The sequence below is a fragment of the Saccopteryx leptura genome, chromosome X (assembly GCF_036850995.1).
Source record: "Saccopteryx leptura isolate mSacLep1 chromosome X, mSacLep1_pri_phased_curated, whole genome shotgun sequence".
In the NCBI taxonomy this organism is placed as follows: Eukaryota; Metazoa; Chordata; class Mammalia; order Chiroptera; family Emballonuridae; genus Saccopteryx; species Saccopteryx leptura.
Genome location: NC_089516.1, coordinates 82,262,049 through 82,277,908, shown reverse-complemented (window position 1 = coordinate 82,277,908; position 15,860 = coordinate 82,262,049). Strand labels below are relative to the sequence as shown.

General features: G+C 41.6%; 1 protein-coding gene across 5 annotated transcripts in view; it reads left to right on the top strand.

Moving 5' to 3' along the window:
* The window catches only part of CENPI (centromere protein I), a 61,750-nt gene that overhangs the window by 25,420 nt on the left and 20,470 nt on the right, over window positions 1–15,860 (top strand). For 3 of the 5 annotated variants that reach the window (XM_066357221.1, XM_066357222.1, XM_066357223.1), the window contains exons 7-15: window positions 1,195–1,243; window positions 1,507–1,553; window positions 7,227–7,316; window positions 7,654–7,782; window positions 8,020–8,187; window positions 8,336–8,456; window positions 9,577–9,668; window positions 12,116–12,233; window positions 12,321–12,385. In XM_066357221.1, the coding sequence (XP_066213318.1) occupies window positions 1,195–1,243; window positions 1,507–1,553; window positions 7,227–7,316; window positions 7,654–7,782; window positions 8,020–8,187; window positions 8,336–8,456; window positions 9,577–9,668; window positions 12,116–12,233; window positions 12,321–12,385 (879 nt within the window). The remainder of the gene's footprint in view (window positions 1–1,194; window positions 1,244–1,506; window positions 1,554–7,226; window positions 7,317–7,653; window positions 7,783–8,019; window positions 8,188–8,335; window positions 8,457–9,576; window positions 9,669–12,115; window positions 12,234–12,320; window positions 12,386–15,860) is intronic. The other 2 variants (XM_066357224.1, XM_066357225.1) reach the window with 2 other exon arrangements.

Below are 15,860 nucleotides of genomic sequence, written 5' to 3'. Positions count from 1 at the left end.
CTAGAATAGTATGGTTGCTGAACAACAGAGCAGCAGCCCCAGATGGGCAGAGCAGCGCCCCCTGGTGGGCTTGCCTGGTGGATCTCTGTCAGGGTATATGCAGGAGTCTGTCTCTCTGCCTCCCCGACTCACCTTTACTTAATTTAAAAAAAAAAGGAATGAGTGTGATTGCGCTCCAATAAAATTGATTTACAAAAACAGATGGGCCAGAATTTTCCAACACCTGATCTAGAATAAATCTTCAGTGAGTGGACACTCAAATGAAATGGTATAGAGGAACCAATCATTCGGTATTTTTTTTTTTTTGTATTTTTCTGAAGCTGGAAACGGGAGAGACAGTCAGACAGACTCCCGCATGCGCCCGACTGGGATCCACCCAGCACGCCCACCAGGGGTGACGCTCTGCCCACCAGGGGGCGATGCTCTGCCCCTCCGGGGCGTCGCTCTGCGGCGACCAGAGCCACTCTAGCGCCTGAGGCAGAGGCCAAGGAGCCATCCCCAGCGCCCGGGCCATCTTTGCTCCAATGGAGCCTTGGCTGTGGGAGGGGAAGAGAGAGACAGAGAGGAAGGAGGGGGGGGTGGAGAAGCAAATGGGCACTTCTCCTATGTGCCCTGGCCGGGAATTGAACCCGGGTCCCCCGCACGCCAGGCCGACGCTCTACCGCTGAGCCAACCGGCCAGGGCAGTCATTCAGTAATTTAAGTAACAAATTTATTGAGTGTGTGCTATTTGCCAAACCCAGGACTAAATGGTAAATTAAATTATGGTATTATATCCACTCGCTGGAATATTAAGATCATTGAAAATGATCATTTTGAAGACTAAACAACATGGGGAAATGCTTCTAAGTGGGAATTCAGGATAAAAGTTTTAAGTTTGTATATTAATAAATATGGACTTTTGGAAGAAATACATGAATTTCTGTTGGAATTTTTCTATTTTTCAAACTACAGTGTTTTTATATTCTAAAAATAATTTTAAAAATGGCATCGTAGGATACCAATTAAAACTGCTGTTTTTAATCACTACTGTGTAATATGAAAAAGAAGCTTTATAAAACTATTGTCCAGTGATGTCCTGGAGCTTTTTTATTTGATCCGTATAAGATTGACATTCCAGGAGAATGTATTGCTGTTCTATTCAAGATATTTGTCATTTCCTCTTTTTAAAAGTTTTTTTTTTCTTTTTTAACAGTGCCCTTATGTCTGCCATTTCTTATATTTACTTACCAAAAAAGAGAATGGTGAGTATTTTTATTCCCGGTACATCACATTCACTGGGTGGAATTAGCATTGTATTAGCCTTTAAAAAGTTAACTATTAGCATTAGTTTTAGGGCAGGATTTTGAGGGAATTACTTTGTAGTACTTTTATCTGAGAGCATGTGCTTAATGGCCTAATTGGGTGTTTATGTTCTTGATGTGTTGTAAGAAGAGGCTCTATGAGCCACATGGTTTCTTTTTATTCTGAACCACATGCATAGTACTTTTTTTTTTCCCTTTACTAGTCAAACCATTTCGTGTGAGAAAACTGCTTGATCTTCAGGCAAAAATGGTGAGTACCAAAACGACCCCAAACTCACCAGTGTAGTGTGTGATAGCTATTGGGCTAGGCTTTGAGGATATAAAATGGAATGAGTCGTTACCTTCAAGGAACTTACTGTAGGCAACTCAGCCAACAAAATCAAACGGAATCAAACAGAGTCAAAGAGGAGTGGTGATGCTTGAGAGAAAGAAGTTTTTAAGGGTTGAATAGGATTTAACTAGGGAGGGCAAGAAGGAAAAGAGCAGGGCACTCCTCACAAAAGAAACAGCATGAGCAAAGTTGTGTAGATGTGAAACAGCGGAAACTGTTAGGGAACTGGGCTGGCATGGCTGAAAAACAAGTGTCAGGGTGTAGTCAGAAACGACGACTTTGAAGTGACCAGGTTTTTTTCTTTTGTTTGTTTATTTTCATTTCTTTTTTGGATATGATCTAGAAAAGCATTCTTTCCTGGATATTTAAACATCTGTATATTCCCTGACCATTATCTCTTGTCCTTACAAAGCTCTCTTGCATTGTTATTTCCACTATACCTGCCAGGTAACAGAAGTCTGAAGCTTTGGGTATAAAACAATAGGAAGTTGTAGAGCTTCTGCCTAATTGCTGAAATCTGCTTGACCTCCTCTAGGCATTCGAATTTAATGAAAAACAGAAACGCCAACACCTTTGTGTTTCTCCAGCGTGAAGTTTCCTGTTAGAACAGTTCAGTGATTATTCTTTTATGCTTCCTGCTTGGGTTCTGTGGTTACAATATCTTCTTTTAGCTCTGTGAGGATATTAATGATAACGTTTTTGTCCAAATTGAATTTTACTTCATATTAGGAGAAATTGTGAAAAAGATGTACTTTTTTTTCCCTGTGTAATAGCAAAACATTTCAACAGACTAAGAAAATTCGTACTGTAAATCAGATCTTGCTGATTTATATGAACTGAAACAGTATAGGTTCAAATGTATGATTTAATACTCATAGTATAAAAATTTTTAAAGCCAAACAGTAATTGTATGCCCTTATTGTTGACATTCAATATAGTACATTACTAAATTATTCCATTATCAATGTCCATTATAAAGATGCTTTCATAAAATTGTTTTGATGCACTGGATGTTGGTGAATTTGTTCAAGTCCAATGATACAAAGCCAAGCAGACATAGCCATGTTCCCATGGAACCAAACATATAGAATGGCAACAGCCCTAATCAGCACATGTAAACAAATATATTGGCTATGTGGATTTCTGGTACCTGTAAAGGTGTGTGTTCCTTCTGTACCCATCCATGCTCCATAACTCCTGACCCACAGAGGAAATGAAACACAGAAATTGTCTTTGTGGTGGCAAGCATGAGTGGCGGGAAGCAGAGCAGACATGTTATTTTACAAACACCAGGACCTGTTCAGAGCAATTTTTGGAACAGGACGTGAGAGTTAGGTCTCATCTTACAGCTTGGTAAAGATGGTTCTGGGATTCTCCCTCAACTAGACAAAGCCTGTGTCACTCAGTCTGTTTGATTTATTTTTGATTTGTCTCTTTCCTTTAAGTTCCTTTCTTTAGTTAAGTTCCCCTCATGGTACAGGCTTTTCTCTAAGCCTAGTAAACTTACCATCCATATTTAATAGTAAAGCACTAAAATGTTGATTGGAAACTTGTGCACATGAGCAGGACTTGTTCATTGTAGGATCTTGATGTTTCTTTCATTGGGGACCCCCCACCCCCTGCAGGTGACTGTGTCACTTTTCCCAGAGAGGAATTCTGTCTCCTGCCTAGGAATTATATTAGTCACGCATGTCCAGGGAAACAGAGCTAATAATAATGTGTGTGTGTGTGTGTGTATATAGAGAGAAATTTGTTATAAGGACTTGGCTCCTGTGATTATGGAGAGCAGCAAGTCCAGATCTGTGTGTAGGCCAGCAGGTTGGAGACCCGGGGAGCTGATGTTCTAGTTGGAGTCCAGCGGCCGTCTGCTGTAGAACCAGGCAGAGCTAGTGTTGTAGATGAACTCCGAAGGCATTCTGCTGGAGAATTCTCTCATGTTTCTGGGAGGCTGGTCTTTTTGTTCTATATAGGCCTTCAGCTGATTGAATGAGGCCCATCTTTACATTATGGAGGGAAATCTGCTTTACTCAAAGGCCATTGATTTAGAAGTAGATAATCTAAAATACCTTCACAGAAACACCCAGAATAGTATATGACCAAATACCTGAACACTGCATGACCCAGCCAAGTTGATACATAAAATCAGCCATCACAGTAATAGGAACCCTGGCTGCTAGGAATCTGGGACATGAGCAGTGGAAAGAGGTCCTGTACAACTTCGCTCAGTTGTGCTTGTCTGAGTACACCTTCATCTTCAAAGAGTAAAACCTTGATGTTTGCCTACAAGTGTAGTGAAGGAATTTGGGTTTCTAACTTTGTGTGTGTGTGTGTGTGTGTGTGTGTGTGTGTGTGTGTGTGTTTTGTTTGTTTTTTAGGTGAGTGGATGGGAGATAGTGAGGCAGACTCCCACATGTATCCCGACCGGGATCCACCTGGCAACCCCCGTCTGGGGCCAATGCTCAAGTACTGAGCTGTTTTTAGCATCTGAGGCTGGCATGCTTGGACCAGCTGAGCTATCCTCAGTGCCCCAGGCCATGCTTGAACCAATTGAGCCACTGCCTGTGGGACAGGAAGAGAAAGAGAAGAGAGAGAGGGAGGGGGAGAGAAGTGGACTATAGCCTATCCTGCATGTCCTGACCAGGGGTTGAACCTGGGACGTCCATAAGCTGGGTCGATGCTCTTATTTACTGAGCCACCGGCCAGGACCTTTTACAGCTTTTTATATAGGCTTTCAACCAGTCCTGTTTTTTCACCTCTTGTATCTCCTCTTTTCAGAGATATCTGGTCCCACAAATTCCTGAGCCATTCTGGGAGTTCGCAAGCATGAATCTACTGCTTTCGAAGCTTTTTTCTGTTTCTGCCTTAGACTTCATTTTCTCTCTTCTGAAAAGTTGGTTACTATTTGTTTATCTTCAATTCTAGTTTCTAAAATCTCATTAAAAAATGGGTTGATATCTCTCATTTGCTGTTGTCCCCTCTTTGTTCTCTTTCAACTTGTGCTTTATACCTTTTCCATTCCTTTACTTTTTAGTGGGGCTTTGGAAGGACTCAGTTAAATGCATATGTTCAGTATGCCATGTTTAACCTAAAGTTTTTTTTAAGTGAGTGTTAACTTTTGAACAACAAAGATAGGTTTAGTCAAGTAGAAAATAAATTCTAAAGTTCTCTCCACTACTACACATTTGCTCTATATCAAAAAGCACTTTTTTGAAAGAATCAAAAAGCATTTAAACTGAAAGCAAACATGCTGATAGGTACTTTGGCATAGATAAACTGGGCCATTTTGGTTTTTTTAAAATAAATTTAATTTCACAAATCTATTACAAAATAAAGATAGTGCATTTCTAAGTCTCATTTTCTGCCTTCCTTATTTTGTACAGTATTTGTTTTTTGTTTTGTTTTGTTTTTCTTTCTTTTTTGTATTTTTCTGAAGTTGGAAACCGGGAGGCAGTCAGACAGACTCCCGCATGCGCCTGACCGGGATCCACCCGGCATGCCCACCAGGGGGCGATGCTCTGTCCATCTGGGGCATTGCTCTGTTGTGACCAGAGCCATTCTAGCGCTGGAGGCAGAGGCCATGGAGCCATCCTCAGCGCCCGGGCCAACTTTGCTCCAATGGAGCCTTGGCTGCGGGAGGGGAAGAGAGAGACAGAGAGGAAGGAGAGGGGGAAGGGTGGAGAAGCAGATGAGCGCTTCTCCTGTTCTCCTGTGTGCCCTGGCTGGGAATTGAACCCGGGACTCCTGCATGCCAGGCCGATGCTCTACCACTGAGCCAACCAGCCAGGGCCTTGTTTTTTTTATTTTTAAATGATTATTTCTTATTTTACTTCAGGAAACTTTTTTTTTAACTTTTATTTATTAATCATTTTTTTTATAGGGACAGAGAGATAGAGTCAGATAGAGGGATAGATAGGGACAGACAGACAGGAACGGAGAGAGATGAAAAGCATCAATCATCAGTTTTTCGTTGTAACACCTTAGTTGTTCAGTGATTGCTTTCTCATATGTGCCATGACCACGGGCCTTCAGCAGACCGAGTAACCCCTTGCTTGAGCTAGCGACCTTGGGTCCAAGCTGGTGAGCTTTTTGCTCAAGCCTGTGCTCAAGCTGGCAACCTCGGGGTCTCAAACCTGGGTCCTTCCTTATCCCAGTCTGACACTCTATCCACTGTGCCACCACCTGGTCAGGCTGTACAGTATTTGATTCAACAAAATTATAATATACTAAAACAATCTGTTTACTTTAGAATTCATTGTAGTGGTATGCTGTCTCTGGATAGCCAAATGTATCAAACACAAGTATCCAGCTGTCATGACCTCTGTCATTGTAAAATTAATGTTTTTGTTAAGACTTGTTTCAGTTATAGGAAACAGCTTGGCTACTGCATACCTTTTATTATATTTCTTAGTCAATTTTTCAGGAATTATGATAATGATGGATTAATATTTCCTTTGCCCTATTTTTTAACTTTCGTTTTGTGTGTGTGTGTGTGAGAGAGAGAGAGAGCAAGAGAGAGACAGAAATACAGAGACAGGAAGGGAGAGAGATGAGAAGCATCAACTAGTAGTTGTAGCACCTTAGTTCATTGATTGCTTCTCATTCGTGCCTTGACCAGAGGTCCAGCTGAGCCTGTGATCCCTTGCTCAAGTCAGCGACCTTGGACTTCAAGCCAGCGACCATGGGATCATGTTGATGATCCCACGCTCAAGCCCGCGACTCTGCTCCAGCTAGTGAGCCTGGACTCCAGCCAGATGAACCTGTGCTCAAACAGCAACCTTAGGGTTTCTAACCTGTGACCTCAGCATCCCAGGTCCATACTCTGTCCACTGTGTCACTACCAGTCAGGCTTGCCTTCCATTTTTGTCTTCCTGCCTTCCTGTTCAGATCAAGAAAGAGTAAACTTTGAGTCTTGAACTTGCTACACTGAGAGTAGGCTTTGCTAGCAGGTGTCACTGGTAAGTTTAGGCATGGGCAGAGAAGAGAAAACATATTTATTTATTTATTTTTTATTTTTTTTTATAGGGACAGAGAAAGAGTCCGAGAGAGGGACAGATAGGGACAGACAGACAGGAACTGAGAGAGAGATGAGAAGCATCAATCATCAGTTTTTCGTTGTGACACTTTAGTTGTTCATTGATTGCTTTCTCATATGTGCCTTGACCGTGGGCCTTCAGCAGACTGAGTAACCCCCTGCTGGAGCCAGCGACCTTGGGTCCAAGCTGGTGAGCTTTTTGCTCAAGCCAGATGAGCCTGTGCTCAAGCTGGCAACCTCGGGGTCTCGAACCTGGGTCCTCCGCATCCCAGTCCGACGCTCTATCCACTGCACCACCGCCTGGTCAGGCAGATGAGAGAAAATGTAAGGGAGAAGCAAAATAAGGGGTAAAGTCATAAAAGAGAAGACAACAAATTGTTTATGATAGTTGATTTAAATGCCTGGTTATTCATTCCTTGATTTTCTATAGCGTCTTCCTATAGCGATATTGCATAGGAAAATTAGGGTTTGAATATATGTTTCAACTGTTTATTTTATTGTTACTCTTTTTTCTTACTGACCACGGAATTGAAAATTGGAAACTTTTTATTTTGTTTCAGGGAAAGCAGCCTTATCTCCATGCTTTGTTGTTGCTGTATAAATTCTTTGTTCCCTCTTTGATTTCTATATCTTTGCCAGTAAAGAAGAAGGTAAGGGATTAAGGAGTGATCAGTCATATTGAGATTGAAATATGTTACTTTTGATTAAATTACCGCTTTGGGCTGAAATGTTTACAGCATACTGTTTTAAGATCTAGTATTGTGGTACTGTTTCTGGAAAGTTTTTTTTTTAGGGTTTGGCACTTCATTTTGATTTCAGATGTATTTAATAGATTCTTGACAAGAAAAAAAATCTTTAAATGGATTTGCATGGATGCAAAATATTTTAGAAGCAATATACTTTTGATTAATGAAGAGTTTTAGACATTTTGTTGTTTTAGTTTCTGGGTACCTCCTCTCATATACTTTATTACATCCACATTTTTAGGTCTATTTTAAGAATTCAGAGAACCTGTGGAAAAACGCTCTGGTTGCTGTGAGGCAGAGGAATCAGGGACCTTCCCCAGAACCTCTGCAGCTGATGCTAAATCCAGTTCGTATTCATTCCAGAAAAAGAGTAAGTATCTAAGACCTCAGATGACTTTGTGAGGCCATCTTCTATTAAATCCAAACAATAGCCATTTAGATGTTGGAAAAGATTAGATATTTAAAGACATTTTCATTACCCAGGATTCTATGCAAACCACATTCAGGCTTCATTCATTGAACCACCTTTTAACAACAACTTTTTACATTTATAGTTTGTTGTCTGTTTAGCCCATTGATAGATTATTTTATTGTCTTTCTTCTTTAGAAATGGAATGCTCACTCAGGTATCCCAGTGCTCAATTCCAGTAGCCACACTAAAGAATCTGAAAGAAAAGAGATCAGTCTTTCTGCTTATCTCAATAGCAATAAATCACTTCCTGTAGAACAGCTACAAAGCTTCCCTCAACTTTTACAGAACATTCATTGCTTAAAGGTATGTGACTGGACCTTGTGCTGACTTGCATTTTCCATTTGCTCTTCATGGCCTTTCTTTTTGTTATACATTTCCTATCTGATGACTTCCTTGTTGCTTTGACCTTTTTTTTCCGTACTTAGGTTGACCGATTGTTTTGTCTTTGCAGCTGCCTTCTCAGATGGGCGCAGTGCTGAACAACTCTCTGCTGCTTCACTATGTGAACTGTGTCAGAGATGAATCCGTCCTACTGAGGCTCTACCATTGGCTGAGTCAAACATTACAAGAAGGTAAAAATTGATCCTTAAAGTTGGATGATTAAGGAAGGGACAAGATAGTTTGCAAATGGGTTTCTTTTATAAGGGAGCCAAATGTAGATGGGAGGAGCCTTCATACGCTGGAATTATTTCTTGGGTAATAATCATATTCACAGCCTGACTGCTTCCATTGTTGTAATTTTAAGGGCAGTAGGAAAGGAGGTATATTGTTAAGGAAATACTGTCTCACGGCCAACAAAGCCCACTGGATGACTCCACTTTGATGACTGTTACAGTCCAGACCCTGTTCTTCTTTGTCCAGAAACTTGTCATTAAGAGCCCAGACTCTACAAATCAATATTCACCAAACTCAGAAAAGAAGACTGTTACATAAGCCGGAGATCACCTTATTCTTTCTTACTAGAAGTGATTCTGGTGACCAAAATGTTCATGTCTTGCCAACTCTTCTCTGCTATGAATGTATACGGGAGCCAAAATAGCCATTAGAAGATTTCTTAATTAGAGAATTGAAGGAAAGGGCAGTGAGAGAGTTTTTCATCCAGGTCATGGTAAATCCTGATCATTTTATTCATACAAGGAGGTCAGTTTCTCTAGCGATAGTATTTTGTTCACCAGATTGTTTCTTTCCTGAATAAGCAACGCCTAACTCTTCAGGCGTTTAAGTCAGTTTTAGTTGGTTCCAGGTTAACTTTCCTTTTTCTGTGTGGAGTCTATATTTAGGCAGGATATGACAGAGTTTATTTGATTTCCACTTTAACTAAAGTCCTACCACTTTAGATCACCCCCAGCTCACCCTAATTGAAGTTTAGGGTGTTATGAAGTTTAAATCCGTACATTTATAGTCTCTTGGGCCACTATGTGACATAAATCTAATCATATTTATTATGTGAATTTTAGCAGTTTATTTTTTTATTATAATCTTTCCCTCTGTATTATGAAGTTCTTAAGGAACATCTCCCTATCACTTCCACATATCTTTTGCAATTTACAGTGTGAATTGGCTAGGGTGTATGAGACCAATAGCTTGTTTATGTTTGCCATTTATGTTTTACTTGATGGTTATGTTGATCATGTTTTATGTAGTTTTTATTGCTGTGTGGTGAAGCGCTTATGTTTAATATTTCTGTTTCAGAATGTATTTGGTACAAGGTGAATAATTATGAATGTGAGAAAGAATTTACAAACTTGCTGGACACGGTCTTCAAGGCAGAGTGCTTCTTACAAGTAAGAGTCCACTTGTACACACTCCACCGCTTCTTACTAAAAGGTCTTTAGAGACCTATTGTGAACCTTTCCTTGAGTGCTTAACATCTTTTGTAAACAATACTTACTTAATTCAAAACTCATAAAAAGAGCCACATTGAATTGATATTTGTCTTTATACTGTCAGATTTGAAGAAAATTATATGTTAAGTTACATAAATAAGAGAGAAGGGCCTAGCCTGACCCATGGTGGCACAGTGGATAGAGCGTTGATGCAGAATGCTGAGGTCACAGATTCAAAACCCCAAGGTCACTGGCTTGAGCGAGGGCTCATCAGCTTGAGCACAGGCTCAGTGATCCCATAGGTCACACTGTCTTGAAAGCCCAAGGTCTCTGGCTTGAGCAATGGGTCGCTGGCTTGGCTTGAGCCCAAGGTTCAATCCCCAGTCAAGGCACAGATGTGAAACAATCAATGCACAACTAAAGTGAAGCAATTACGAGTTGATGCTTCTCATCTCTCTCCCCTTCTCTCTCTCTCTCAAAAAAGAAATAAAAATAAATTTAAATATAATGTTATTTTAAAAAGAGAGATAGAATGGCTTATAATTTAAGAGAATAAACTTAAATGTAATAAGATGTTTATTTAATTGTATTAGCCAGTAAGATAAGTCTCATAGGGTCACTACTGTGTTCTTATAATCAAAAGACAAATTTTAATTTAAAATATGTTCTAGCCGATAAACTGTTTGGCCTGGGTAACCCTGAGTTGTACTTTAAGCAGCAACTCAGTTACCAGCACCACCAGCAAGCCTTGACCTCGTACCCCATGTGGGTTAGATGCTTGTTCTCGGGGCTCCCTCAGCTGTCTTGTGTTTACCTGGATCACGACCCTTCCAGCATCTATTTTTCTACTCATTTTGAGCTCCCACTGGGCTGGAACCATGTCTAAATTCTCTGGTGCCTGGTACAAAACAGGTGCTCAAATGTTTGTGGAATAAATCTGAAGGATTTGGTGTGAACCCATTGAATTGGCAATTGGCTGTGGAGGACACTGGTGAGAATAAAGGGATAAATTTAGATTGACCTTTTACGGTTCCTGCCTGGGAAGATTGATGATGACATTCAGTGAGAAAAAGAGTATAGGAGGAGCAGACTTGGAAAGAAAAAGATAAATTTGATTTAAAAGATGCCTGTGGGACATCTTAGAGGCCATAAATACAGGGTGGGGCAAGCATACTCTTGCCCCAACCTGTAGTAGGCAGTTAAATAAGGATTCTAAGGTGCAAGATTGAGAATTGGGCTGGAAATACAGATTAGGACTCTTCATGGTACAGGTGGTGGTTTTCGTTATGTTATGGATGAGACTGTCCTGAGAATTCATGTTATCAAAAGAGGGTCTAGAATAGCTCTGGTGCACACTACTGTTTATGGCTCAGAACGACAGAGGAAGAAAGGAAAGCCTGCGTCCTCACTTTGGTGGAAATGTAGACGGCCTAGACACGCAGACCTTTCCGGATGGAACTGCCTAGAGTTTGCATTTAGTCGGTGGCCTCTCATGAAATCCCAGCCTTACTATATAGCACTGTATACATTTTGTTGACTGTTGAAGTGACTGCATGTACTCCAAAATAATACAATTTTATTTATCTTTAAAAATATTTTGTAACTTGACTTTTTACCTTCTTTCCAGTTGATGAAATTTTATGGTATTTGAAAACTGTTGACAAAGATAGTACAATAATATGTCTAAGTATTAATCATCTGATCCTTTCTATGGGAAAGGCTGGCACCTAACCCAAGGCTTTTTAAAAAATATATTTATTGATTTTACAGAGAGAGAGAGAGAGAGAGAGATCTTGATTCATTTTTCCATGTATTTATGCACTTATTGGTTGTTTCTTGTATGACCCCTGACCCCGGAGATCAAACCCACAACTAGGACGACGCTCGAACCAACTGAGCTACTCGGCCAGGGCCTGACCCCAAGGCTTTTAATTATATTGATGACTGAATTAGTCTAAGAGTAAAACAACTGTATCACAGCTTAAACTGGTTGTTTGGAAGGCAGTTAAGACTGTACAGTTCCAGCCTGACCAGGCGGTGGCGCAGTGGATAGAACATCGGACTGGGACATAGAGGACACAGGTTCAAAACCCCTAGGTCACCGGCTTGAGCCTGGGGCTCACTAGTTTGAGCATAGGGTCGCTGGCTTGAGCAAGGGGTCACTTGGTTTGCTGTAGCCACACCCTCCCCCCCCCCCATCAAGGCACATATGAAAAAGCAATCAGTGAACAACTAAGGTGCTGCAATGAGGAATTGATGCTTCTCATCTCTCTCCCTGTCTCTGTCCCTCTCTCTGCCTCTCTCTCTCTCTCTCTCTCTCTCTCTCTCTCTCACACACACACACACACACACACACACACAGACTAGCGTTCCATAAAAGGTTTTACTGCCGACTTGTGTTCCAGGAGGGGTTTGCTTCCTGCGAAGCGTTCCTGTATAAGAGCCTTCCTCTCTGGGACGGCTTCTGCTGCCGGTCACAGTTCCTTCAGCTCGTGAGCTGGATTCCTTTTAGCAGCTTCTCTGGTATGTATCATGCAGATATGCAGTAATGTGTAAATCAATGTAATATTAATTGAAACCATCTGAATAACTTTTTTTTTTAACTCCTAGAGGTGAAACCATTTATTTTTGATGGCTTGGCACAGCTTTTCTTTACATCAACCATTTATTTCAAGGTAAGGAAAAAAAGCATCTTTTTTTTTTTCCAGGTGATTTTGAGAGTGAATGTATTAAAGCTGAGGACAGTGAAACAAAAGAAGGGCTTAGGCTAGAAGAAGTGACAGGAGGGACCCTAGTGGCTCTACTTTGGCCTCTAGAGATGTTATAGGAAAAGTGAGCCAAGGCAGGGCTGCTGTCAGCTCACTGGGAAGTCAGAGAGAAGGGGGCCCTGGGGGCCCGTGAGAGGGTCAGCCCAGGACAGTCTGCCGCTGCCCACTGCTCCCCTGGTTGCAAGTCCAGTGGGGAACCTTAGAGTTTAGGAGAGAAAAGGAAAGATGCCTGCCTGAGAGGGAGGAAAGGCGTGGGTGTACGTCCAGAGAGAGCCTGCCTCAAGGTAAAAACGTATCTTGCTTAGCCCTGGCTGGTTCGCTCAGCGGTAGAGTGTCGGCCAATATGTGGAAGTCCCGGGTTCGATTCCTGGCTAGGGCACACAGGAGAAGCTCCCATCTGCTTCTCCACTCCTCCCCCTCTCCTTTCTCTCTATCTCTCTTCCCCTCTCGCAGCCAGGGCTCCATTGGAGCAAAGTTGGTCCGGGCACTGAGGATGGCTCCATGGCCTCTGCCTCAGGTGCTAGAATGGCTCTGGCTGCAGCAGAGGAATGCCCCAGAGGGACTGAGCATCGCCCCCTGGTGGGCATGCTGGGTGGGTCCTGGTCAGGCACATATGGGAGTCTGTCTCTCTGCCTCCCAGCTTCTCACATCAGGAAAAAAAAACCACTTATCTTGCTTAGATTCAGTGGGGAATATTATCCTATGGCCGGTGGTACAGGATTCCAAACCCACATCACGGCAGTGGTTTACTAGCAGGATTATGTTGGGTTTGGACTTGAGGTGCTGCATCACTGAAATCAAAGTTAATGTTAATGCAGTTTTCTATTTTTAAGGTTTTTGTTGCATACAGTTTTCTTAAACTGTTTTATCTTACAGCAGATGACAAGTGGATGAACAGGTTGCAAATATATATTAATAGGACAAACTGGGAAATACTTAACATATTTGGTTGGATCGTTGTGGTTGATCTTTCTGTACGTACACTTACTTCACAATTATTTATTGTGCATCCAGTATGTGCTAGGTGCTCTGTTTTTTGTTTTGTTTTGTTTTGTTTTTGGACACAGAGAAAGACAGAGAGAGGGACAGACAGGAAGGGAGATGAGAAGCATCACTTCTTTGTTGCAGCACCTTAGTTGTTCACTGATTGCTTTCTCATATGTGCCTTGACCAAAGGGGCTATAACAGTCACGTGACCCTGTGCTCAAGGCAGTGACTCCACACTCAAGCAGGAGGAGCCCACGCTTAAGCCGGCTCATCAGGGTTTTGAACCTGAGTCCTCCGTGTCCCAGTCCAACTCTATCCACTGTTTCACCGCCTGGTCAGGCTAGCTGCTCTTTTTGACACTGGAAATACAGTAATGAGCAAAGCAAACAGAACTCCCTGTGACCTCATACTGCATATTTATAATATAGTCTTTTCCTGCTAAGAAAATTATTCCGACCTTGTATAGTAAATTGTGTTACTATTTTGAGGCATTCTGTGAGAAGACTGCTGTGGCTTCCAATAGTTCTACCTGAGTTTGAGAGCCACTTTCTTAGAAAATGGTTATTCCTCTTCCAAAAGAGTGACAACAGAATGTTTCTTTTATAATTTTTCTTCATCTTAATTCACCTACTTTTGGCCACATTTGCAGGAAAAATAATGTGTCCTGCAGTTTGTCATAATCAAATGGCATTTTATTAATTATCACATTAACTTGCATTTTAAGTTTATTTCTATTATTTGTAATCTACTACCAGACTAATATCATTCATATGACACTATACACCACTTCTCTTAGCTAATATATTTTCAGGAATTTTATTTTACAGCTTTTTGTGTTTATCTCCTGACGTCCTAATTTTGTCATTCTTTAATTCTTCTTTTTATTCCACCAGTCTAAAGAGCTACATATGTATAAATATTAGGTTGAACCATATGAAATTGCCATTTTTGTTGATCAGTGATGTTTGACAGTTGGCAATTTCATATGGGTCAGCTTAATCAGTAAATACACCTTTAAACGCACACACGCCCATGCGTATTTAGGAGTGGGAGGTGGGGCGGGAGGGGGGGGACGGAGAAAGGGAAGTAGACAGTGGGCCAAGGACGGAGCTTGGGAACACTCGTTATTTTATTCTCAGCTGAAAAGAAGAGTCTAGAAAGGAACCTTTTCAAGAAGTATTAAAGTGTCATGTTATTAACCAATTTTATGCAAAGAAATTTAATTTTGAAAAGAACCAGAAGAACAGTAGTGCCAAGTAAATGGAGACTATAGGCTATCAAAGAGTAAAATAATAATACTGTCATATATCCCAGGAAGATCCAGGATGATAAGGACCAAAAAAAAATTTGGGGAATTGATTATACAGAGGTTTAGCTACCTTTGTGAACAGTTTCAGTGGAGTGTGGTAGAAGGCAGATTGTGGAAGTTGAGGAGTCAGTGAGAAGAGAAGAGAAGGCAGTGAGTGTAGACTGTGTTTCAAAAATCTGGCTAAAAGGAGGTAGAGAAATCACTATAGTGGGCCTTTGAATGAGGGGAAGATTGTGGGTTGTTTTGTTGTTTCAGAGAAACCTGAGCATGTTTGTAGATAGACTAGAAGGCGCCAGTTGAGAGGAGGGGGAGGGCTTGCAGATGGATAATGGTTGGGGCATAATTGATGGTGCAGGATCTCAGAGGGAGCAAGAAGGTTCTGGTTTAAGACTAGATAGAGGGAGCCTGACCAGGCAGTGGCACAGTGGATTCAGCATCGGACTGGGATGCGGAGGAACCAGGTTCGAAACTCCGAGGTCGCCAGCTTGAGCGTGGGCTCATGTGGCTTGAGCAAGTCTTACCACCTTGAGCCCAAGGTCACTGGCTTGAGCAAGGGGTCACTGGCTTTGCTGTAGCCCCCCAGTCAAGGCACATATGAGAAAGCAATCAATGAACAACTAAGGTGCCACAATGAAGAATTGATGCTTCTCATTTCTCTCCCTTCCTGTTTGTCCCTATCTGTCCCTCTCTCTGTCTCTCTCTCTGTCATACACACACAAAAAAAACTAGATAGAGGAATTTTCTTGAATGGATGTTGAGGGGTTGGCAGGTACCACTTACTCTAAGACTGGGGACAAGGGCATATAGATAGGTGGAGATCTAGCGTATTTTCACTCCATAAGACACACCTGAACATAAGACACACCTAGGGTTTTAAGAAGTAAAATAAGAAAAAAATATTCGCCTGACCTGTGGTAGCGCAGTGGATCAAGCTTCAACCTGGAACGCTGAGGTCGCCAGTTCAAAACCCTGGGCTTGCCCGATCAAGGCACATATGAGAATTGATGCTTCCTGCTCCTCCCCCCCTTCTCTCTCTCTCTCTCTCTCTCTCTCTCTCTCTCTCTCTCTCCCCCCCCTCTAAAATGA